The following is a 26567-nucleotide window of genomic DNA, read 5'->3' as shown; positions in this document are numbered from 1 at the left end:
AAATGAAGATGTATTATACTTCAAATTTATATTAAATGTAATTAGTTGAATGTAAGTGTTTTTTTCCCCCTTGTTTTGTTTTTTTTTTAACCGAGATGTACTTAATTTTTTCTTAATGTGTAATTTCATAATCACTTCTTTTGTCTAAATATAGTTCAAATATATCACTCTGTACTGACACGCAATTTTATACTGATTTTTACTGAAACTTTTATCTCGTATTAAATGTATTTGCAATGATAAAGCTGCAATTTAGTACACAATGTACTAATTTTAAATGTAATAATGAGTCACTACAGTTAAAATGATAATCAATGTTCTTTCATGTGTTTTAGTATGTTATTCAACACATCAAAATAAGTGTACTTTAAAGCACAACAAAAGATTATTAAAACAATGATTTAACATGTACTTTGAACTTTTAATTTCACATTCACATTATTACAAAGTGCACTTTTTAAGAGTGTACTTAAGAAACGTAGCCATTGAGGTGAACTATAAGTGCACTTGTGACCTTTTATTTCATTAGGATGAAATATACTTGTAAGATTTGAAGTATGTTGCAAGAAGTGCATATGCAATATAATCAAGCAGACTTATTTTTCACAGGCAAGTAGTTGCTTATTTCAGTTGATTAGTACCACATTTTTTTAGTAACACCTGAGATATTTTGGCGGGAATTATGCTCCCTTAGTGAGCGGCTAAGTCTTGTGCATTTTGTCATTTTTAAAATGTTAAATGAATTCACAATGGGTGTACTTTAATGTAGTTATGATCACTAATATGGCATCAGCAAGAAACTACTTATTTTGAGTGCTCTCTTTTTAAAATTAATTAGAAACTCATTTGTAGGCTACAGGTGACGGGTAAATTTATTTCTCAGTTTTAGCAGCTACAGCAGAGCTCATGGCCTCATCATGGCGTTAATGCTGTTTGTCATGTTTTGAGGTGATAAACCACAAAGTTGTAAAAAGCAATCTTGGAGTACTCATGACGATTTAACATAAGTGTGCACTGTTTTCTTCAGGTCTGCAAATACTACCTGTGTGGCTTTTGCCCCGCTGAGCTCTTCACGAACACACGATCAGACTTGGGTACGGACAGCTTCTCAAATACATTCATCTCATTTTATTCCTGTGATCCACATTGTAATGTATCGTTTTGTTTTCTAGGTCCTTGTGAAAAAATCCATGATGAAAATCTGAGGAAAATGTAAGTTAGTATTCTGTATTGGGTGAATATCATGAAAACAACCAGATCCCAAATCAGATGGTTTAAAAAAAATTATATATAGTTTTAAAGAACCATTAAGATTTTTGTTTTTTAATTCTGACATTATATTCATTATCATAAATTTCCTAAATTTTCTATTATATAATTTAAAAAAAAACAATTTTTTTATTGTAATACCTGGGCAGCGCAGAGGAATCACTAAACTAAATGTAAATTAATGTTAAAGCACAATACATTTTAATTTAATCTTTGTTTGAGTAAAGTATTTTGTTTTTACATTTAAGTACAATTTTTATTTGACTTAGGTACAAAACATTTTTATTTATTCATTAGTTATGTTTTTTTATTTACCTGTATGACAAGCATAGTGCAATGTTTATTTTCAAACTGTGTATTTACAACGTTAAAGTGGCTGACAACAATAAATATTATTCTTAGGAATAAAACTGCCGTGTTTTTGTACTGTGCAGAGCTGTAGCTGAATAGTTAGGCCTGCTATACGCTACTGTATTTTAATGTTGGACATTATGGTGGTACTGGGAAAGCCAAATTTAGGTGGTACTTGGTATAAAAAGTTTGAAAACCATACTTCTAAAGCAAAATTCTTATTGTTTCTAAAAATCTTCATTTTCTTTAAACATAAAATTTTTAATTTTACCCCAAAACTATTAATGATAAATAAAAGAAACATCTGGACATGTTCTTTAAACGTTTCCTGATGTGGTTCTGCATCTTATTTGGAATGAGTTTTCTTTAGTAAAGTTCTGACTGTTACACATTGTCTTAGGTATGAGAAGAGCTCCCGCTTTATGAAGGAAGGATATGAGCGGGACTTCCTGCGGTACCTGCAGAGTCTCCTGGCCGAGGTGGAGCGCAGGATTCGGAGGGGACATGCGCGTTTAGCCCTGTCACAAGCCCAGCAGAACTCTGGAGTAAGTATTTCCATAGCCTTCAATGTCTACATTTTTATATGACCACAGTTTGGAACGTGTTTATTGCCTGACTTCAGCAAGCCAGCTGGTTAGGGCAGTCTATTAGATTCATATGCAGTTTTTATAATAATAATAATAATATAGAAAAAGATGTTTGTACACTGTGTGTCGAACACAACTCACTCTGAACTCTGATTTCCAGGCACCGGGTCCATCTGGGAAGAACGAGGAGAAAGCTCAGGTCCTCACCACGAAGATTGAGGAGCTTGTTGTTCAGGTAGGTTCTGCCTGTCATAAGCTGAGAAACAAGCATGGATGTGTTCAGAGAGGCATATAGATGTGTGTTTGTGTGTTCAGATTGAGGAGTTGGGCTCGGAGGGCCGTGTTGAGGAGGCGCAGGGCATGATGAAGCTGGTGGAGCAGCTGAAGGAGGAGCGGGAGCAGCTCAGTTCCACTCCTTCAGTGAGTAACGCATCCAGGTTTAAGCAGGCATAAGGCTTGTTTTTGTTTAATTGTAGAAGGCACTGACATGTTTTCTTGTTTGTCAGACGATTGAGAGTTTTGCAGCTCAGGAGAAGCAGATGGAGGTGTGTGAAGTGTGTGGCGCTTTCCTTATAGTTGGTGACGCTCAGTCCAGAGTGGACGATCATCTAATGGGCAAGCAGCATATGGGATATGCTAAAATCAAAGCCACGGTCGAAGAACTGAAGGTGAGTGGGCAGCGGAGGGTGGTTGCCTCCGCGAAGTGCATTCAAATCGTTTAATGCACAGCTGGCCGTTGATTATCCCGTTTATGCCATGGTCATTTGCCAGCATTCACATATTAAAGATGTTAATATTTGTGCTGGCAGAACGATTAAAATGACGTATATTTTCGTCAGTTACAACTTGTTAGATGTAGCATTCTACTCGCTTTAAAAAACTGTTACTATGGTTACCGAATAGTGGCTTGGTAGCCCTTTTCCTGAAGACGTCTGAGTGTGGTGACTCTTGATGCACTGACTCCAGCTTCAGTCCACTCCTTGCGAAGCTCTCACAAGTGTTTGAATCAGCTTTGCTTGACAGTATTCTCAAGCTTGCGGTCATCCCTGTTGCTTGTGCACCTTTTCCTACCCAAATTCTTCCTTCCAGTCAACTTTGCATTTAATATGCTTTGATACAGCACTCTGTAAACAGCCACACCTTTCAGTAATGACCTTCTGTGACTTACCCTCTTTGTGGAGGACGTCAATGCTGACTTGGTAATGATCCAGAAGACGAACAGTCTTCTCCATTTAATGTGGTTTCAAAGAACAAGAGATACCCAGAATTTATACTGTAGGGATGGTCATTTATTCAAACTCAAATGTAAATATTCTAATATTTTGAGATACTGATTTTTGACTTTCATGAGCTGTAAGCTCTAATCATCAAAATTAAAAGAAATAAACATTTGAAATATATCAGTCTGTGTGTAATGAATGAATATAATATACAAGTTTCACTTTTTGAATGGAATTAGTGAAATAAATCAACTTTTTGATGATATTCTAATTATATGACCAGCACCTGTAGAACGTGATTAAACTGACCTGGAACTACCTGTGCAGTTCAACGAATTTAATCAATACCTGCCAGCCAATCAGAATCGAGCATTCAGACAGACCATGGCATAAATAGATATATAGATAGATAGTCTGGTGAATAAACCAAAAAATATAATATGTAGTGTTTGGAAAATGGCACATGTTTTTAAATATCTAAAAGTACACTCTTAACATCAGTCAGTCAAGCATTATAAATATATTATGATAATCAAGTATTATTTAATGATAGAACTTTAGCAATTAGAATTAAAACTTAGTAACCATGTATAAATACATATGAGTCATTTTAACTGAACTTAGGACTGGTGGTGGTGCTTTTTTTTGGTCATTCAGTGTTTCTGTAAAAAATGGGGAAAAAACTATCAATAATACTGATAAGATAATAATCATACTATGAATTTTACTAAGAACAATATAAATGCACTAAGGATTAACGAGCTGCTGGATTCATGAATATTAATCACGTTGTCTGCATCCGCTCAAACTGATTTGCTGAAATCAAAACAGGGACGATAATAGGTGAGCGCCAGCCAATGAGATTGTCGTTTGCGTATTAGCTCCGCCAACTACCGGAGAACCCGGCAGTTAAGCTGAAGAATTCCAAAGGAACTCCGTTATTTTGACAGGAAAATACAACAAAGAATATCGTTTACATACCATTCAGAATTGACACGCTACATGTAAGACTCTCTGTCTCTCTCCCTCTCTCTCTCTGCTTGTGAGAAAAAAGCAAAGCGACAGCGAGTCGTACTTTTCACACTAGAGTTTAGGGTACGTCAAATTCAGGTGTGCTGCGCATCCATTCAGATGATCTGAAAAATATCACAGATTGCTTGACGGAGAGTGAAACTCTGAAGCGCTCGGTCAGAGTGTTCAGCGAGTGAAAATGTATCTGTGCTAAACTTTATACTCACAAACTGGCGAGTAAAATCTGATTATTTATAAGCCAGTGGCTAATATTAGACATCATTGTGATCACAGTGATTTACTGGCAATGTGCTAGCACGTTTGTATTTCTTCTTCGCTGCTCTAAATAGTGGTTGCTTGTGGCAACACAGCACAACTTCCTGTGTTTGCATTCTGAACAGCGAAGAATTGATTTCTGATTTGCAGCATTAAGCAAAGCTAGCGCGCATAACTATAGGTCTTGTTTAAGAAAATGGTATCGGATCGGTACATGGGTTCAAGTACTCACCAATACCGATGCCGGAATTTTTTGTGGTATCGGTGGAATTTCCGATACTAGTAACTGAATCGGAACAACCCTACACCTGTGCCAAAATTTATACATTGGCATTAACAGGCAAAAATGATAAAAAAAATTTAAAAAACTAGTGCTGTCAAACAATTAATCGCATCCAAAATAAGTTTTTGTTTACATATGTTTGTGCATTGTGTATATTTATGTATAACTAAATATACACGTATATATTTAAGAAAAATGCTAAGTTTAAAATATTTATATATAATATCAATTATAGGGATATAAATATATACATGGAAATATTTTCAAAATATATAATGTATGTTTATATATTCATAATAAATATACACATTATGTAAACAAACTCTTATTTTGAATCCGATTTAATCCCGCTTGATCATTTGAAAGCAGTAAATAAAAAAATAAAAAACAAGGGTTAAATAATCTTTTCTAGTGTTGTGAATATTCACAATTGTTTAGGTTTCAACCATCAACAAAAATACATTAGCATGAACTGCTCAGTTTGTATTATATTATTTCTATTAAATCGAAAAATTGCAGAACAAATTCAAAAATTTAGACAATGTAATAATGCATGTTTTTGGGTAATGTACGGTAATGTTCAGACCATGATTTTCTATTTGATCCCACAGGAAAAGCTGCGTCGGCGCTCAGAGGATCCAGAAAAGGATGAGCGAGGCAAGAAAGAGCGGGAGGACCGGGAGCGTGAAAGGGAGGAACGCGAGAAGAAACGCAAAGAGGAGGAGGAGAAGGAGAAAGAGCGAGAAAAGGAGAGGGAGAGAGAGCGGGAGAAGGAGAGGGAACGGGAACGTGAGCGGGAGAGGGATCGGGAGAGGGACAGGGAACGGGACAGGGACAGGGACAGGCGCAGGAGGAGTCACTCCAACAGCAGACACTCCAGCCGCGCGTCAGACCGCCGCAGGAGCCGCTCAAGAGACAGGAAGAGGTCCAGGAGTAAGGAGCGCGACAGGAGGCGCAGCAGGTACACAACTCACACAGCTCCTAGACACACAATCTGAGCTGTGGGTGTGCAAAAACAGCTTTTTTTTTTATGTATTTGTCAAAATGGCAAATTTAAGTGGTATTTTAGAATTATTTATATGCTATTATGGTATTTTTTTTTTTTAATTTTGATTTTAGCTTTTATATTTTCAGTTTATTTTTGTTTTAATTTTAAAGTTTTATTTTTTATTTTTTTGTCTTTTTTTTTTAATTTTCAAAATTTCATTTCATTTTTTTTTTTTTTAACTAGCATTCATATATTTCAGCTTCATTTCAATTAAGGGAAAAAAGAATAGGTAGATTTAGTTAACAATACTGGTTCAACATACTTTACTACATCTGATATTCACCTGTGGTGGCAGTTGTGATTTCCTTAACTTTGTACTGATGGATGAAACCTTACACCTCCACAGGAGCCGTGACCGAGAGAGGAGGCGCAGCCGCGAACGCTCGGACAGGAAGCGACGTTCTCGCAGCAGGGAGAAGAGGAGGTCCCGCAGCTCTGAGCGCAAGAGCCACCGGCACCGCAGCCGCAGCAGAGACAGAGAAAAGGACAGAGGGGACCGAGACAAGGACAAATCCTCTAGAGACAAAGGTGTGCCATTTAAAGCCAGTGGCGGAAACTGGCTTCCATACAAAACACAGATACAAAAAAAAAAACAATCAAACAAATGATACAAACCAAAAGTGAAAAACAGTCAGAATTGTGAGATAAAGTCACAAACGGCTTCCATAGTTTTGTTTGTCAAAAAGAGGAAACATTTTGACTTCTTTTAGCCAGTTAGATTAGAGAGAATTTAAGGAAGTAGTAAAATAAAGAACCTTTTTAGGTTTAGTTTTTCCGTAATTTCATGTGTATTTTTTTGTTTTTTGGCCAATATGCAGACTTCCCTCAACATATAGAGACAACTCGTTGCATCAGAAGTTTCAAAAGGTTTTATTGCAAGAGTTTAAACTGACTTGAGAGACTAAATCAAATATGGCTAATATTTTTTCTGAATCTCCCAGATACCCATGTCTGTTTGTTTACCTCGCAGAGCACAAGGACTCTTCAGATGAGAAAAGGAGCAGCAGAAAGGGCTCGGTTGAGAAGTCTAATGAGCTCTCCAAGCCCGAGCCCATGGAGGCGGAGCCTCCCAAAGCAGAAGTGAACGGCACCGCGCAAGAGCTACATTCTGAAGGTGACACACAGTCCAATTAAAACTGATCTGATAGGACCTCAGATCAGCCCCAGGTAAGTGCACCGTCCCGTCCGGCCCGGGTCTCTCCCCCTCTCCCCTTCCCCCCTTTTTCTTTCAGTTCTGTCTGTGATTTTTCTTCCTGTTTTTTAATAGTGCATCGTAAGTATGCACTGAAGATGGGGACTAGGCTGATGAAACGGAAGAAAGTAGAAAGAAACAAACCCAGAGGGAAAGGCCAGTGTAGCCCTGAAAAACATGCTTGGAGGTACCTCGTTTTGTATCGGTCATACATCTGTCTCTTTAGACAAGTTCTCTTCCAAATTTACGTGTTTTTTTTTTTTTTTTTTTTACTTTTTTCCTAACTCTGCCTTTACTACCTCAACCTGTTTACTTTATGCTCGCAGTAAGATTAAACTAGTTGACTGAACTTTGTTTTTCACACATAAAATGATTGTGTGCTCTATGTATGTACATGCATAAGCACACAGCATTTTACCATCTGATGTCTATAAGGTGTTAAGAAATCCAAAGAGTTCATTCAACTGCAATGAATACAGATATATGTATTTTTTTTTTTTTTTTTTGTTGGAGTTACATGGATATGTTGCACTTTTAATACCGTCTGTTCTTAAAGTTGAGATCCGATAGCTTTGGGATGATGGAAGTGTAGGGTTAATGAATTATTGCAGCTGACTTCCACACCTCACACAGCGTTGGTGTTGTGAGCGACCCCCCCCATGAAAAGCCAATTTAAAAATCAAGGATACTGTCAATCTGTGCAGGTACTCACCCAAGGTACTCCTTTCACTACCCACATCCATTTGAATGCTGTTGCCTGTGAACGTGTCTCAGAGCTTGATGTTTATTTACCCTATCTCTTTTCTCCCAGTTTTAAATGTTCTAAGTTTTGCTTTCTGTTGGTTTCAAGTGCCAATGGTTTACTCTACGCCGTAACGGGTGGATGTCAGGTTTACAGATGAGCCCAATTGATATCCCACAGTAACCTATCAAACCAGATCAAGCTCAAAACAGTTCTTTCTCCTTGTTTGTGTCGCTTATTTTCATTTTGCCTGTTCGGTAACCAGTAATAGGTTTGAATTAGGGCTGAGTGATATAGCTAAACAAACGTATGTCAGTTCATCTTATTCTGATGAAATTGAATGTATTTAACTCTCAGATGGCCTTAAAGTTTGGGTTAAATAGTCCATAATAGGAGCCACCCATTTGTTAACATAGCATATTCAAAATGGCTACAAAATTCAAAATCAAAGTAGTGAAATAGTGGAAATTTTAAAACGTTTCCACAATACCCCCCGCCCAAAAGATCAATTAATATCATTAAATAGACATTACGAAAAGTATTTTTGCGAAACTAAGCAAAACAGGCAATATTGACAACACTGTGTCTAAAATTGAACACCATATTAACTGTTAAATCAATATTGCAATCATGCAGATTTTGGCATAAACAGCACTCTTGCTCAAGTAATATTGCTGAACTGTATTTATCATGCAACATTTATACATAATATAAATGTTTATGGGCCAGATTTACTAAACTGGGCAAATTAGCGTTAAGAGTGCAATTCCATAAAAGCGCCGATGGAAGGGAAAATTGTGCGTGATTTACTAACATTGCGCACATTAAAGAACACACAGCCAGATCATTTCCAGTGCAAACTACCAACTGCTTTAAGACATGCTTTTTTTGGGCGTTAAATAATGGCGCAAATACCAGTAATTTGACGAGAGCAAATGTTAGTAAATCATGTTGCGTGATTCATTTTAATACTCTCTTCCCATACATTTTGCGTCTGAAAGGAAAACTCCTACAAATGCATATTCAATAAGGTCAGGCGCAAAAATAACTGTCCACACCTTTTTTAGCGTTAATTCTTCGCTGTGCGTATTTAGAAAATCCTGACAGTACTATTTTAACGCCAAAAGATTGTGCACTAAATGGTAAATCAGGCCCTAAATATGATATATAATATATGCCATATAATTATACACAATTTTTTGCCCTCATATCTTAAACTTTATGGGCATATAACTGGATTCTCATAGGCTACATCATGCAGTCAGTCGTCATCCTGCCTTGTTTGTTTTTTTTCCATAATTAATCGCACCAAATTAATGCATTAAATTGTCAGTCCTAATATGCACTAAGATAACAGTACACAGGAATAAACATTAATATTTACCTGTGTTGAATCACAATTTTGAATTGATTTCTCGGATCTGTCGCTGCTGATACTATCAGGGATATTGGATATATCGCTCAGCCCTAGTGTGAATTAGCTTGTGTTTTAATGCAGGTGTGTCTTTTTGAAGTAAACTTTTACTTTCTTTCTCTCTCGTGTTTTGTTTAAATTCCCTACTTGTGTTGTCCTTAAAATAGCAGTGCATGCTTTCAGAGCAAGATCAGCCACCTACAGAGTCACAGTCTGGCCGTATAGAAGAGGGATATCAATTCTTTAAATATTTCATGGTTTTATTTGTGTGCTTGCCTTCAATCATTTGTACTAGCAGCTGAGCAGTTATTATAGCTGCTGCTGCTGTTGTATATAAGCCTTTATAAATCTCAAGATGAAACGTTTGAAAACTGATAAAGAGTGTAGAACCAAGAAGATAAGTGATCCAATGTATTTGCCAATTGGACATGAAAAGAAATTGTGGTTTGATCATTTTTAAAAATCTGTGTAAATAAGACTCTTAATTTGTTGTAATGTTTTTGCTTGTGCTGCAAGTGTGTCTGGTTTCACACACTAATTGAGTTTCTCTGACCATTTGTGTACATCAGGGGGAGTTTGAACAGCTGCAAGAGGAAGACCTGAAGACCTCCATCCGACAACTCACCTCCGCTGCTTTAAAACAAGGTGAACCACAGATGGTAGTGGCCTATATGATAAAGATGTAAATGTAAAATGGTCCCTTTTCAGCGTTTCCACAGGACCTTTCGTGGTTTATTTTTTATATTATGTTTGTTTGGTTTTCTTTGGTCTTACTGCTATGAGCTGGCGTAGATGCACATGCAGGTCCACCATTATTTCTGTTAGTATGCATTCAGAATGAATCAAATACTTGTGGCATGTTTGTTCTGTACAGTCCGCTCTCACTTGACACGTTGGAAATATTGACGATCGGTTTTGTTCAGTATTTTGACTGGAAGCCTTAAAGGTCTCTCAACTGCTTTATCTCTTGGTTTTCCCCTCTGTATGCTAAATCCCAAATCTTTATACGATTTTAGTTTAGAGAAGTGTTTTCATTTTGTTCCAGTTTTAAAAACCTGTATTTGTCATGAATAAAAATGAAGAAAAAATGCTGTTGTTCTTTTTTTGTAATGATGTGGGAGCATGTAAAAATTGACACAGAGCTGTGAGCTGACCTGCTCGTTTCAGATACCAGGAAGTTTTTCCTAGTTTAACGATAAAGTAATTTTGCTGCTGTTAGTACATCAGGGGCATCAGTTTACCAAATAAGCTAGGCTTATTTCATTTAGTCTGATTTATTTTGAACCGAATCAACTCACAGTAAGTCAGACTAACTGGAATAAACCTGGCTTATTTGGTAAACTTGTTTAATGAAACGGGCCCCAGAGGTCAACAAAATCTTGATCAAATCTGACACAGACTAAATATTTAGTAGTATGTCCAGAATTATTTATTCTGCATGATTATTGTATTTTGTCACTTTAACTGTGTCTCAATGTATGCAAATTCATGATTTCCTGGAAAGGCATGACCGTTCACTTAGGTGGCCATCTTGGTGATTAATTTTTTTTGAAGATGTCCTCCTTAAAAGGAAATGGCAGACATCTCCTTTTAAACTGTCAAGACTGTTTGAATACACACCTGCAAACTCATTACCTTCGTGTACCAGGGTTAACTGGATACTGTTTGATTGTTAAATGTACATCTTAACACTTCATGTGACGCACAACACATTTTCTATGACTGAGGGCGTGTGAATTTAAAAGAATCCCCTTGGTTTAACAAATGAACCAGTTTGAATTGAATTTGAATGGTAAAGTACTGTTTTCTAAAGCGTAGAGTTTGCAGGCATTCCAATAAATCTGCATAAAATCTGACAATAGCATGGCAAAACTTTTTGTTGAATAGATAAATCGAATATATTTGAGTGCAAGTAGGAATAGTTACTTAAAGCGCCCCCTTGAGGAGGAAAACAGTCTCGTGCAGTTACAGCCATGTGTTATTTTTGACCACTGCCACTAGATGGAGACACATTTCTGGTATCTTGAACTAAAAGACATGCTTGCAGAAAGAGCAAATATTATGACTAAGCAGAAAGATGTGTTGCATATTTGACATTGCCGAGTCCTTTCACACCCAGTGCAAGGGAAATCCTCTCCCACCCTTCCCTCTTCCTTACACTTCAGATCAGATCCGCTCACAGGCTCCATCATCATAAAGCATATCCGTGTATATGTATATTAATGACTGAGTAATCAAGTAGGTCAGTCTTTAAGTAACGATATGCAGTTATTTAATGTATGGAAATTAACTGAAGACCATCCACCTCATTATAAAACAGAAGTTGAAAAGTTTAAATTCTAATATAGTTTTGTAAACAGTTTCTTTCAATTAAATGCAGCGATTCACATAATGTTTTTTCGAAAAGTTGACACTTTCTGCTCGTAAATCTCTTTTCTTTCAGAAATAGTGTTTAAAATGTCTTAGTATGGATACGCGCCTCTGTTGTCACTGATGTGGCGGAGTTTGCGCTCATGAATATGAATGAGTTAAAGCTGACGATTCCTCCTCGTGCGTCCAATCACATGTCCTAATTAATATTCATGAGCTAAACCCAATATGCCATAGTAGGATTGACTTCCGGCCAGAGTTCCCAGACGCCCTCTTTACGTCAGTGTAGTAGCGCTTAACTTTTCAAACGGGACCCAAACACACACACACACACACACGGGACAGGGGACACTCAACAGAATCGGAGTGAGCGTGTTGCTGGGACAGTTTATCGCTATCGTTTACTATATCGGATTATCATTCCTTTTAATCCTTAAAAGGACTTGTTCAAACCGGACTGGATAACAAATAAACATTATTTAATAGCAAAGTGGATAATGTTTTTCTCTTAAACGTCGCAATGGATTATATTTCTGAAAGGACTGACATGGAGAGGCAGGGTGACTGAAGATGTGTAGCGCTTAAAGTTTCTGTGTCGCTTGCACGCGCAACATGTGTTGCACTGAAGCGAGTTATTTTGACAGCGGAGCACACAGACTGATATAGCTGCTAAACTTGACATTTGCAATTGAATCCTTGTACTCTTCCACATGCTAAAATGATCTCGGAGGAAAGAAGCAATCACATCTCTAAACAAGCTCTCGGCTTTCCTGTCGGGTTATTGATCCGCTCGCCCAAGAGACGCCTGGCAATGCTGGGCAGAAAACCCAGCAATGGATCTCTACAGTGAGTTATTCATACACTTATGCATGGCATTTGTTTACTTTGAACACACTTGTGACACAAATGAAGACAGAAGTGGCCCTTGAAAGCATTTGAGGACTTAAACACATTTAAACAAGGGTGACATGGATAGCATAAGATAAATCAAGTGACAGTTTTTATTTTAAATATAAGACATAATAAAAACATTCGTCAAAAAGACATTTGTTAGAATGTAATTATGCAAGATATAGTGTAAATAATGCACTTTCTCGTGAATTTGGAATCATGCAATAAATATACAATAGTGTAAAAAATACTGCACATTTGAGACATGGCACTAAATTGAGCAGAGCTCAATTCTCTAATAATAGAACTGTGTCTTGGCAAGTGTGAAGAAGGGCAGATCAGGGCTTTCTTTCTTTCTCCCTCCCACAAATATCCTGGCCATCTTTTCCTGTTAAAAAAAAAAAAAAAAAAACATTCATAGTTAACATAACATAAACTAAGATTGAACAATACTTCTGCAGAATTTATTAATTTTAACATTTACTAATGTATTATTAAAACCTAAAGTTGTGTTAACATTAGTTAATCAACTGCATGTGAACTAACAGTGAACAACTGTTTTGTTGAACTAACATCAACAAAAGTGAATAAATACTGTAATAAATGTATTGTTCATGTTAGTTAATACATTAAGTAATGTTATCAAGTGACACCTTATTGTAAAGTGTTACAATATGTAACAACCTTGTAGTAATATTAAATGATTTACATATGAAAATATAGATTTATTATTGTTATTATCATCATATTAGCTCATGCCACATGAAGAAAATCCCACGTAAAAGTATGCCTCAGTGAAATAATAGGCTATAATTATTTCATATAATTGTCATATTTAATATTTATTTTTTCGTAATTGTATATTTATACACATTTAAAGTAAAATAGTTTTTATAGATTTTATCTTCATGCAATTTTGATTCCTTTGTCACAAATACAAGTTTAAAGCAAAAGTCTAACTCTGTATTATAATTATTTGAAAAGTTTTTACTAAAATGTTAATTAGCTCATGAGTCAAAAACCTTCTTGATACTTTAATGAAAACAATATAACACATTTTAAAAGTCAAGCCTTTAAAAAGTGTTAGAATTGATTAAATCTTGTATAGTAGCTACCAGTGTGAATCTGTCATTCATGTTAACTTCTAACCAAGAAACTAAAGATAGAATAGATGCTAGATGATAAAACAAATGTTTAAATTCACATGCATCTTAGCTTTAGACAGTATATGAAAAGATTAGTCAAACCTCAGTATTTATTACGTTTCTAACAAGGTGAAACAGTCAATTGTTTTTCCCAGGCAAAGGAACTCAGAACTCTCTCTTCTTAGCAGGGGTTTGTATTTGATCCGCAGTCTATTACACTCATTCTATCATTGTATCTAAAGCAGACTGAGTGCAGATGTTCACATCAGTAGCAAGCTTTTAAAGTCATCTTAACCTTGTCTCTCTGAGGTCCAACACATCTGACAGCACGGCTCAGTCTGTGGAGAGCACTGGAGTCCGGCAGCCGGCCAAGAGCAAGATACGCCGACACAACAACAGACTGACCACGGTGTTCAACCGAAGCCCTGTTCTGCGAAACAGACGGCCGGGTCAGGATAGCAGGGCCCTAGAACTGCAAGCAGCGGACGACCCTGCGGAGCTGTCCAGTCAGAGGACTATCCCAGGGATCCTCAAGATATTTGGCAGTGACATTTGTCAAGGAACCAACTACAAGAGCGTGCTGGCCACCAGTCACTCCAGTGCCAAAGAGCTGGTCAAAGAGGCTCTGGAGAGGTGAGGGATGCGCTCTAGCCAGATTCAGATTCAATGTGTGTCATCTTTACGATAAATTTCTTCATCGACAGGCCGTATCTTGAAAAAAACAGAGTCAAACACAGTCAAAAGACAACATTGGAAAGCACTAAGGTCTGTACACAACTGAGCTGTTCTCTTGCCTCACAGGTACTGCTTGGAAAAGGAGGACTCCAGTGCGTATGTGCTCTGTGATGTGATTGGCCGAACTGGATTGGACCATGAATGGCAGACGGAGTGCTGTCGGGTTGTCGGTGACCACGAGAAGCCCCTCATGTTGCAGTCACTCTGGAAACCCAAGGAGGGATTCTCCAGGCGTTTCGAGATCCAGAAAAGAGCGAACGTGGAGGCGCAAAGTGCCAAGAATACAGACACCATCACTGCAGGTACTGCAGCAATTTATTGTGTGAACGTATCAATGGTTTAGGGTCTGTTCACACCAAGGACAATATCTAGAACAACTAAGTTTTAATAATATGTGAGAATAGTATCTGCACTACAGCCAACAAATCAGAATCAATCAATTAGAATCCATCACCTTTAAAATGGCAGGCCACAAAACTGGGCGCTCTTATAATAATCAGAATGTTATCATGCGTTGGTGTAGTTATCGTTGATGTAGTTATCATTGTAGTTATTGTTCTTGGTGTGAACGGCCTTTAGAGATGTTTTGACTAGTTGACCTTTGATCTATGTTCTAGTTGACACAATTTAGGAATGTTTTAACAGAGTGAGGTGCCTCAACGGCTTATCCCAACAAAAGCCTGTCAGCAAGAAGCTTAGTGAAATTGCTCTCTCAGAAGTATGTTTTATTGGGATAGTCCCATCAGCTCTCACACTGAGCTTTCCCACCGCGCTCCAGCCGCCAACATCGAAATGGCCGCTTGTTTTTCTTTGTGAGCGTGTTTCCTGCACTCTTGAGGGTGTTTTTTTCTTTGGCATGGGGTTGTGGTGTTCCACAGGGTTCCCTTGAGAATCGGTGACTGGGGGAAGCTCGGCCCCCATCGCTGTGTGTTCTGGCAGAACAATGTAGATGACCGCCCACTTCCACAGCTGATAACGCCCAGAGTGCCGCTGGATGTGAAAGCCTGAGCTCTGAGAACATTTCACAGCACTCTTCAGTTCTGTTTATGTTACGTCACCAGTGTTGGGGAAAGTTACTTTTAAAAGTAATGCATTACAATATCAAGTTACTCCCTAAAAAAGTAACTAATTGCGTTACTTAGTTACTTTTGAGTTTCTTTTTCTCATGTGGCCTGAGCTTGCTTGTTTTCAATATAAAAAAGTTATATTTTTGGCAAATTTAAAAACCCTTTCACACCAAAATTGATTATTAGTATGGTTGAATTGGGTCATTGAAGGTCAGCAGCACTGGTTAATAAAATGGGATTAAAAACTTAAATGATTTTTGTGTTTACATATTAAGTTATTGCCGGTTTGCGTCATATTCTGAACTTGCTTTTCACTGTTTGTATTAACTTTGAGGAATACTGAATCTGTTTTTGTGCAAGTGAAATAAGTAGGATATGCATTTAGTCTAGAACTACAGTAACAATCATGTTCACACCGCTCACACAACACCTCTGCACTTAAGGTCATTGCACACCGAGTCCGAAATTTTCGTCCGAATTTTTTGCACGTTAAAAAATAAATACGACCTCGCGTTGTGTCAATCACGTTTACACACTGCCTCCGAAACTTTCGTCCATCATTAAAAAAATTTGGATCAGGTGCGATTTTCTGCATTTTCGCATCCGTAACAAGCATTTTGATAGGAAAGGATGACGAATACGAAAAAAACCCCCAAAATAACGCATATGAAAATTTCAGACTCAGTGTGCAAGGACCTTTACTCCAGATTTCTCACAACATGAGGAAAGGAGAGCTGTCAGTCAATAAATGGGAAAAAATTTAATTAAAAAGTAATGTTACTTACTTACTAGTTACTTGAAAAAAGTAATCTAATTACAAAACTCGCATTACTTATGCATTATTCCCAACACTGTACCTCACTCCCATCCAGAGTCTTCTTATAGCAGAAGATTTACGGCTACATTTAGAAAAATGTTTGAAAGCATAATCTTAAAACATTAATTGTATTACATTTCATGATTTTAGGCAGGTATGTGCTTATGCTGCTTTAAAATTGTTGTTCATGCATGCAGAAAGAAGTCTGACTAAGCCATAGATGGTGTTATTATCCTCTTAAGCAATTGTCTATAAAGTTTTAGCAAGACAATGTTAAATTATATACATGTTCTTATGTGTAAATCATATATTTTTTTAAATTTTACCACCCCAGGCCTCAATGCCCAAGCCCGAAAGCTGCAGCATGCTCGTGCGCGGGTCACCTCTCTGTTTGTGGATGGGACGAATGAGGGGCTGGATGCTCTGGGTATCTGGAGGAGCTTGAGTGTCATGGATGTCTCCACTATGGGAAAAGAAGCCAGTGAGACCCATAATGCACCTCTACAGGAGGATCCAGAGGCAGAGGCTGATAAAGAGGCTCACCGCCTCAACGCAGAGAAAGAGGAGACGGAAAGCAGCGATGACAACAACACGCAGTACTCCATCCACCTGCCCTTCGATTTCCCGTATTTCCTTCTGCTGCAAGGATACAACCACAGACAGGTAGGACCTTCAGTGATGTTCTTGTTTTGTGTATTTGGATTATGGTTCTGAAACTATAGACATACATGGTCTCCTTTAAGATTTTTAGTGGTGGGTTGCTAAGACAAACATCACAGTTTCTGTTATTTAGAGATAAGCATTTTTCTGAAACCTTAAACTTTGGAGTGCATCCCTTCCCACACTTTATGACAGTAAAAACAGGCAAAGACAAAAAAGAGTGTGAACATACATACCACAAGGGAATTTGTGGTATCTGTACTTAAAGTATACAGAGAACAGTGCTGCTAACGCTAGCTAAAGAACCACTGGATGCTGCTTTTGAAGTGGATAAAAAAATCTCACATTTTACATTAAAGGCCTGAACCATATATAGACCTTGAATTAAAGGGTCAATTTGACCCATTTCAGTCTTTGAGTTGTCGGAAATAGTGGTTAACCTATGATGTTTTGAAATTTTGTGGCTTTTTCTCATTTAAGGTCATGAACTTGCCTGCAAAGTGGTGACACTTTAATATTGTAGAATTTGCGTACAAAATTTTTTATGATTATGAGGTTTTGTCAATTTGACCCAAATATTTCATTGTTAAACCCAGCTGAAAACTTTTTTATGTATTTGGTTTGAGGGTATTATATTTGTGACCATGGACCACAAAACCAGTCTTAAGTGTAAATTTTTCGAAATTGAGATTTATACTGCATCTGCATGCTGAATAAATAAGCTTTCCATCAATGTATAAAGTATGTTATGTTAGGACAATATTTGGGCGAGATACAACTATTTGAAAATCTGGAATCGGAAAGTGCAAAAAAATCTAAATATTGAGAAAATCGCCTTTAAAGTTGTCCAAATGAATTCTTAGCAATGCATATTACTAATCAAAAACGACGTTTTGATATATTTACAGTAGTAAATTTACAAAATATCTTCATGGAATATGATCTTTACTTAATATACAAATGATTTTTGCCATAAAAGAAAAATCTATAATTTTGCCCATACAGTGTATTTTTGGCTATTGCTGCAAATATACCCCAGCGACTTAAGACTAGTTTTGTGGTCCAGGGTCACATTTGTGCATTACTCTGCATTGAAGGATTACATTTTTATCAGGTCTTTGCACACCCTGTTGAACAAGTAAGTCGCTGCTTCAGTGTTATTTGATAGTTTTTTTTGTTCTTTTAGCCTTGATATCTTACCAGCATCAGTCTGAGATGCTACATGTGTATCATATAATAGTCTAAAATTGCAATATTTGTCAAAATAACAAACAAGAAATCACAATGTGTTCAAATGTCCCTGACACCATAGAGGCTTTCCCAAACCTTACATAAGTCATTGGTGCATTCATCCCATGTTGTTTACACTAAGTGCAGTAAAGTCTTGACTTAAACAGTTTAATCTGGTCAAGAGTATCCTGGCTGGTAGCCACTCACGTTAGAGAGAGGTGGAGATTTCTTCAGGATTGGCCCAGGTCAGAGTGACAGGATTTGGACAGACAGGCAGACATGTGGTAGGCAGGTGATCATGTGTCTCTAGGCGTCCTGGGACTGGCCGGCAATGGGAGAGGAGCTAAACTGGAGCTCAACGCGAGGGCTGCCTGCAGCAGCTTACCTCTCACACCGGAGGAGCCGAAGCGCGTGAGAGAAACGCACTGAATCCCACAAGCCCTTAATAAACCCAGAGATCCAGGCAACAGATTAAAGGCAACACCGAAGTAAAAATAGACTGAGGCCTGTGCACGCATTTTGAATTTCAGTGCTTGTATTTAAAAATACAGTGCTTTTATAAACAGTATAAACAGTAAATCAGCAGATAAACATAAAATTTTCATTTTTGGGTGAACTATCCTTTTAAATGTAGCAATCTGCATGGGAAAGCCAAGCACGTTTTTAGAGACAGGAATTGTGCTACCCTGCTATTCCTCAGTTAGCGTTGCTGAGTATGCATTGTCAAGGGTGTGCGAGTTTTTGCATGTATACACTACACTGGAAAACCATAACTATACAATGTGACCACAGAAATAAACAGACGTATTTAAAATAGACATGAAATGCCATTCACAAGCCATTTTTTAAGCTTTTTCAATGTGGAATGTTTACAGTTGAAACAGAATGTTCAATGAGAATCCATCTACAGTTGATTTGATTGTGAAAAGTGAGTAGAATGGAGCCAGTTAAATAGTTTCAGAAGCAGAAAAAGTTATTATAATTTCATTTAAGATTATGAAGACAAACATTTCATTCTCTTGCTCAAAGTGTATGCATGTGAGAGAGCGATACACATGTTTGAGGTTCTAGCAGTAATTATATGCGTATTGTCTCGTTTAAATGCTGAACTATAATCAGGAGTTAAAATTCCAGCACCGTGAGGACTTGTGCAGCACTGCACTTCACTGAAGGTAATAATCAGCGTTGTTTACTAAGCCTGCGGTGAGCCCTGGCAGTGACACAACTCATTCTGCCACGCACTGCTGTTTCTCTTGCTTTTGGCCATAGTCCCTTTGGCCTCCACGTTTTTAGCTGGAAAAGTTAGTATTCCTGTTTCACCGGGTTTCTCCCATCCTATTATAATCAACAAAGCAGCATATACTGAAAACTCTGGACTTGAGGAAATGTAGTAATTAAAGTAAAATAGACATAGTAAATTTAGTGTCATATGGGGTTGTTTTTCCATGCACAAATTATATGACATGGTACTAACTGTATGTGTCTGAATTCAGGGAAATATCGATCATGTGATTTTGACATCAGTGATTTTAAATGTTCCAGCAGCTAAGTATGATGAATTATGTTGATTAAGCAAGGCCTCTTGACATTTACACTGTACCTACCTGGTCTTGAAAGTGGGCTTTGATTTATTTTTTGTCTGCTTTAGTCATGATGGGGTCCTCAGTCTCTTTCCAGTGTGTGTCAAGCAAAAGAGTTTTATAAATGGGTGAATGAGAGTGATTTTACAGCCTAAAGTGCTTGGGAGATTATCTTGGGTTAAGGAACTTAGATCAGCTCTATGTCAATCACTCATAGCCCTGAGAGGCACTTCTTCAGAGCAGAAGAATCATGTGGTTTAGCTGCACAAAGTGGATCAATCGATTAACAGTGCAGTCTGCTTTGACACCTCAGTTTAAGCAGATGAAGAATTTAGACAAGGCCGTCTTTATATTGGACTTCCTCCTTCTGTTACAATCAATTGTCAGTGCACTGGGATTACATAACCCATTGATTCTTGAGACATGAAACAAAGCATGTCTCACACCTTTAACTGACACTAGTTAAAAATATAACAGCATTTACTCTTTAAAATTAATCTGAGGTGTTTGAATGAACGTAATTTAAAAATAAAAGGAAGTATCACCAAAACAGAAGGCGAAGATTTATCCCAAATTATCTATTCCTTGGAATATAAATGTTTTTCCTCATCCTGTTTGTCTCAGTACTTAACAGTCAGTGAACTCTTTAATGTTATTGCACAGTAAAACTTATTAATCTATGATAGTCTTTATTAATCTGTTTTTGCTGTTAATCTCTTCTCAGGACTTTCTGATCTATCTGATGAGTGGGAACAGTTGTATATTTGGCTCCTCCATTGAATCCTCCACTGTTAAAAATGAGGAAACCCTGAAAGTGGACGTTCTACTCTTTGCCCCTGACATCCTACCTCAACACTGTTGCGTACAGCATCTAGACGCCACCAGTGACCAAACCAAAGGAAGTAGCAAGATGCGAACCCTGCTCAGACCCCTCCACAGCGCACATGTTACGCACAACGGCGTCCCCCTCGATGACGAGGTTGAGTTGTGTCCCGGGGACCTGGTGGGGCTCGGGCAGCACTATCTCTTTATGTTCAAGGACCCTACGGCCTCAGGAGCCTTTCAGACCCCATCGTGGATGGCCACCCTGTGTCCTCCAGCCACAACATCTCCCTGTAAACTGTGTGGAACATCCGTCAGGAGGAGGAGGACTCAAAAAATGGCCGCCCGCTGGAGGGACTTGGAGGGCAGGGTGCTGTCGCTGTCCTATCAGGTGCAGCATGAAGATCAAGTCTTGGAGAAGATTCTCAGCATGGTGGACCCAGAAGGGGAAGAACCCAAACTTACCCCAGCCTTTCTGCTGTGTCTGTGCATTCAGCACTCCAACACCAACTTTGAGTTGGCTCACCTCCGGAAATTGCTGCTCTCTATCGCTAATCAAGTCCAGCTCACCATGTGGGTGAGTGGGAGTTTATAGAGTATAAAAAGCAGCCAACAAATACCATTAAAAAGAAAAGCTATTAAAAATGCTATTAAATGTTGTTCCATAGTAATACCATGGTGTTTTTGAACATATATACCATGATAGTTCCTTGGTATTCTTTGAAATATCTTGGAGTATCACATTGTACCATCTTACTCTGCTGGCTGGTTGAATAGATTATGGAACAGCCAACAAGAAAGTATAGGAAACTACCTTGGAGTAACATGCGTATATATATATATATATATGTATATATATCTCATGATTCATTATTGTAGTAACCATTTAGTACTATGGCGTATTGAAGTCTATGATCTCCATATGATGCAATTTCAAACCAACTGAGTACTGAACACAAGAACATGTCCTGTTTGAGACCCCTTTTGGATAGTTAAAATAGGTCATTGTTGTCATCCGAGATTAAAGGTTGTGGTACACTTGCAGATCTGTTCTTCTGACATGTTTTTTTTTTCTCCTCTACAGGAAAGAACAAAAGAACTCGCAGCTCTGCAGCCAGACATGTGAGAGAGCTTATTTCTTTCTGCAACCATTCTTCTTTCACATGCCTCTCTGAAAGAAGAGCAGGGAAATTAAAGGACGGCAGTAACTAGCTCATTATCACCCATGGTGCTGTGGGTGCTCAATTCACTTTTGTTTTCTCTGTGGTGCCCAATCATGACCTGAGACAGGGCCGCTTGAGCATGTCATTAACTGTTGAAGTGTCCAGTAATAAATCTGTCTGCAGACAGACAGCAGTGTTAAAAGTGGTTCAGGCTCTGATTGTCTCATGTGCAAATTGTAAATTTGGCTAGCAGAGAGCTGGCCTTTTCTATCAGTTGATGTTTTCCGCTCAGTCTACATCCTGATTTTTAATCTTTTCCTTCCATATTGTGGTGAGGTATAAAGCTTAGTGGCTAAAATGGAATTACTAAAGGGGGGAAATTAACCTCAACATCTTAGATTTTTTGATTATGGCTTGCTTGCTTCTTTTGGGGCTAGTCAAAAGGAAAAAAAAAAAGGTTTTGCAAGTGTAGGTATAGAAAGTTGTGAAGACACTGACATCATTGCACCAAGTTTAACCAGCTTTTCTTTGTCTTATTTAATTAGTTGTTAAGATGGTTGGTTGGTTGGTAGACAGACATGTTTGGTTTATTGGATGGATGGATGGATGGATGGATGGACAGACCGATACATAAATGGTTATATACATGGTTGATGATTGATTGTAAGTTGGTTGGTTAGAGAGACAAATGAATATGAATATATATATATATATATATATATATATATATTTGGATAGACAGATATATAAATAGTTATATGGATGATTGATGATTTGATAGTATGTTGGTTGGATGGTTAGAGGAATAAATGAATAGATGTATGGTTGGATAGACAGATATATAAATGGTTAGACATAATGATATGGTGATTGGTTTGTTGGTTGGACAGACATGTAGACAGACAGAAAGTTTGATTGATGGATGGCTAGTTAGACAAAATGACAGATAACAGCTGGACAACTGGTTGGACAGACCAATCAATGGCTGTATGTAGACAGACTTGATGGATAGAAATTTTGATTGATAAACACCTATCTGGATAGATTGTTGGTTAGACAGAAAGATAGTTGGTTGCTGGGTTGGCTGGACAGACATAAAGTTACAGAGGTAAATGGTTGGTTGATTATTTTCAGCAGATATTTAGTCTGAAAAAGGTAGATGGATGGTTGTTTAGACAAATGGATAGATATATGATTGAACAAGCTTATAAATAGGTGTTCATAGACAGATAAATGTCTGGTTGGTTGGATGTACAGATATTTTTATGTATAGATGGTTGGTTGGTTGGTTGGTTGGTTGGTTAGTCAAGACAGATGAAGGGGTGGCTGTTTAGATTGCTGGTTGATTGGTTAGACAGATAAGTGGATGTTTTTTTAGATATATGAATGGTCGGTTGGTTATACAGATGAACGATTGGTTGGTTGTTTGGACAAAGAGATATATAGTTGGATAGATGGTTGTTTGGTTGGTTTGGAGAATCAGTGTTTGGTTGGTCTGATAAAGAATGGATGATTGTTTGTTGGATAGGCAGATGGATGGATGGATGGATGAATAAATGAACGTATAACGTGTGAACATTGTGCTCTCTATGCTACAGAAGCACCAGTGATACGTCAGCAGAGCAGCATGCGTTGAACATTAAGGATCTGATCCCAGGCCTGCAGCCGCTGGTGCTGTGGATGTCCAACTCCATTGAGCTGCTGCACTTCATCCAACATGAGGTCCCTCTGCTCTTAACATGGAGACAGCAGGACAGACAGGAAATGGACAAAGGTACAAGCCTTTGCTCTGTGTTGTCCTAAATTATACTAAATATGTGTTTGATCACTGTGACACATGGCCTCTTTGGCTCGTTGCTCTAGTTATCGGTTCATTTCAGCTTTTGGTTTCAGAACAATAGAAAGCTGGTACTTGAGGTCTTCTGTGAATGTTCAATAACATCATGTCTCCATCTGCTCAGAATCAATGGATTATCAGATCCAGTCCACACGTGCTGCCAGCGAGGAGGCCATGACAGTCCTAGAGGAAGTCATCATGTTCACCTTCCAGCAGTGTGTCTACTATCTCACTAAAGTACGTTCAAATTAAAGACCATTTTGTCTGTCTATTGATTAAATTATTTAAAGATTTTGTGTGGTTAAGTAAGTACTATATTTAGTATATTACTACTAAAAGTATAACCTTTTAGTAATTGTTCTTGATAGGTAATGTTTATATTTCATTAAATATGTTCCTCCTAGCCCTAAAGGATGTAAAATATGTAAAACAGGACATAACCGTGTAAACACCATTTTGCGCTTCCAGTCTGTAAGCCAAAATAAAGTCATAACAAGGCAGTAGAGACATAGGGATTGGCCATAGCCATTGGTGAGCGAGATAACTTAAACAAACACATTAACAGTGTATTTTCTCAAGGCTCAAGTTAATGACAAATCCCTGCTTCTCTCAGACGAGCGTGGAATGTTTTGGAACACGATGTTGACAACATTTAGTTTCTTGCTGGATTTGTCTGTAGTTGTCCTTGATAAATGTCTTAAAGACATTGTTCAATCTGACTCAAGTTGTTATTTTTGTCCATTGTTATTTTCTCCATTGAACATAAGGAAAATGGATTAGTTTTCGATTTTTAACTGAACTATTTCTTTAATGTTTGATGTACCTCCTTGGGAACCTCTCACGAAAGCCAATGTTGTTATTGTTAACTAAAACAAAAACTGTTCTAAATACAATCTAAATACAAATATAAAACATAAAAATAAAATGCACGTAAAATTGAAACTAATATTCAAATAAAAAACAGACCATATGAAAAGTAAATTTCATTCAAAACAATAAATTCTACTGTATGATAGTATATAAACAGCGCTAAAATGACACTTAAGGAAACGTCATGAAACTCATTCTCTATTAAATTCTGTGAGAGTTTCATCAGTTCAGTGGAGCAGAAAATCCTGCAGGTGTTGAAGTCCTTGAAACCCCAAATATGTGACCCATTATGTCTTTCACAGTCCAGTCACTCCAGTCTTGTTCTAGAAAACAACTGATGTATCAGGGGTTAAGAGGGCTGTCAGTGGAGCAGACAGGAAGGCCGTAGTTACCCATCCTCTGCCTGATGGGGGAAGCAGCTGTGGACCTCCACATTTGGACTCAGAAAGTTCATCTGTTTCCTGAGCAGGAAATATTCTGTTCTCGTCACCAGAAAGAGAGAGGAGTGTCCAGTTAAAGCAGTCATAACACCCATCAGGAAATTAACAGTTACCAGGAGTTTAGTTTCTGAATCATTACCATAGAAATGTCCTTGAAGAAGCCAGTCTGACATCTGTTACCTGAGATGTCAGACTCTGTAAGGCAATTGGTTGGTGACAGGAAATTGTATTTTCATGTTAAAAGAGTGTACAGATCATTAAACACATTGTAATAAGGAACATTAACTTTTTTCTATTAGCACATGTTGGGAATGGTTTCATCATAGCTTTTAGGTATTTCCGTTGTATATCAGTTGTTGTGAATGATGGGATCCAGGCATCATTATAATGAATACCATGATGTCATGGCTGTGACCAAAAGGCAAGGCAAGAATGTGTCAGTGTTGAGTCATGGGGGCGGGACCTTTGGCTCTGGGTAGTTTCCCAATGACCTCATGTGGCTGAAGTGCATGGAGTGTGATGAGTGTGAACCACTTATTTCAGCTTCAGTAACCTTTGCTGTGCCCTGACATATTGGCACTGTGTGTTTTATGGGTTTTATTGAGGAACAGCCACATTTACTGCTGTTCAGTGAATTTTTATGGACAAAATCCAGTAATTTCAATAGGAATCCACGCGATTGGGAGTTTCGCGTGAGGGCGAAAAATTTTGCTGCACAGATTTCGCAATGGTAGTCACGGATTTGCTGCTTGGTTTGAAAGTTCTATGTTAGCTGTGCTTCACAGATTTCTACACTATTGACAATAGACAATAGACTTTTTGTGACCATGCCTTTACATTGAAATCTGACGTTTTATTTGCAATGGATGGCCATAGTGATTGTGAGCTGTTTCATACATCACTACACTGTTGACAATAGACAAACAACCTTTTTCCGGCAAAATTTCAGGGCTTTCATTGTACTCACATATGCAAATTAAAATAGATATATGCAAACTGTAAAATGTATTCAGGAGCAGATAAAATGTCCCTAAGTTTTACAAAATTCAATGTCATAAAACGTCTTAAATACATTAAATTGTATATTCTACAGGCTCAATGTTTCAGAGCAGTTCACAGCCAACGAAAATGCATATTTATAGCAATTGCTTACAATCAACTGTTGATGAATTTTGACACTGTTTATTTTTTGGTGTTTATATAAATAAGACCGTTGTAAAACTGTAAATTTTTATCACCTGCATCTTAAAATGATCATCCAGTATATAGACATAATAAAAAGTAGAGCATATAGATTACAAAATAAGAGTTCCAGTGTATTCCGTGCTTCTAATTAAAAGTCTCGCAATATGCATAATGCTTAATTTTGGTATTATGCCTTTAGTTTGAAATCTCACGTTTCATTTGCAGTGGATGGTCATAATCTTTTGACAGAACTTTTCTCTTTCCTTATTTCCTTGTGCTTAAAGAAACAACTTCCTGGTGAATGTTGTTTGATATTTTCCTTTATTTTGGATCAGTATGCTGTGTTATTGTGAACTCTGTGA

General features: G+C 37.6%; 2 protein-coding genes across 5 annotated transcripts in view; both read left to right on the top strand.

Annotated features, from left to right (window-relative positions):
- luc7l3 (LUC7-like 3 pre-mRNA splicing factor) overlaps nucleotides 1–10488 on the top strand; it is an 11322-nt gene extending 834 nt beyond the window's left edge. The window contains exons 2-12 of one of the 4 annotated variants that reach the window (XR_009269902.1): nucleotides 1028–1094; nucleotides 1173–1212; nucleotides 2021–2165; nucleotides 2368–2442; nucleotides 2523–2627; nucleotides 2714–2875; nucleotides 5609–5958; nucleotides 6392–6573; nucleotides 7016–7212; nucleotides 7313–7424; nucleotides 9963–10488. Coding sequence is in view for 2 of the 4 variants with exons in the window: in XM_058769087.1 (XP_058625070.1) it covers nucleotides 1028–1094; nucleotides 1173–1212; nucleotides 2021–2165; nucleotides 2368–2442; nucleotides 2523–2627; nucleotides 2714–2875; nucleotides 5609–5958; nucleotides 6392–6573; nucleotides 7016–7179 (1290 nt within the window). In the remaining 2 variants the exon portion in view is untranslated. The other 3 variants (XR_009269901.1, XM_058769087.1, XM_058769088.1) reach the window with 3 other exon arrangements.
- Nucleotides 10489–11715: 1227 nt separating this feature from the next.
- radil2a (Ras association and DIL domains 2a) overlaps nucleotides 11716–26567 on the top strand; it is a 32370-nt gene continuing 17518 nt past the window's right edge. Inside the window, 8 exon segments of the mRNA XM_058769086.1 lie at nucleotides 11716–12609; nucleotides 14109–14432; nucleotides 14601–14836; nucleotides 16753–17081; nucleotides 20613–21287; nucleotides 21795–21832; nucleotides 23472–23647; nucleotides 23835–23947. Coding sequence (XP_058625069.1) covers nucleotides 12482–12609; nucleotides 14109–14432; nucleotides 14601–14836; nucleotides 16753–17081; nucleotides 20613–21287; nucleotides 21795–21832; nucleotides 23472–23647; nucleotides 23835–23947 — 2019 coding nt within the window. The 5' untranslated portion in view covers nucleotides 11716–12481.

Source organism: Onychostoma macrolepis, chromosome 03 (assembly GCF_012432095.1).
Source record: "Onychostoma macrolepis isolate SWU-2019 chromosome 03, ASM1243209v1, whole genome shotgun sequence".
NCBI classification, from domain to species: Eukaryota; Metazoa; Chordata; class Actinopteri; order Cypriniformes; family Cyprinidae; genus Onychostoma; species Onychostoma macrolepis.
This window is presented reverse-complemented; position numbering and strand designations above follow the sequence as displayed.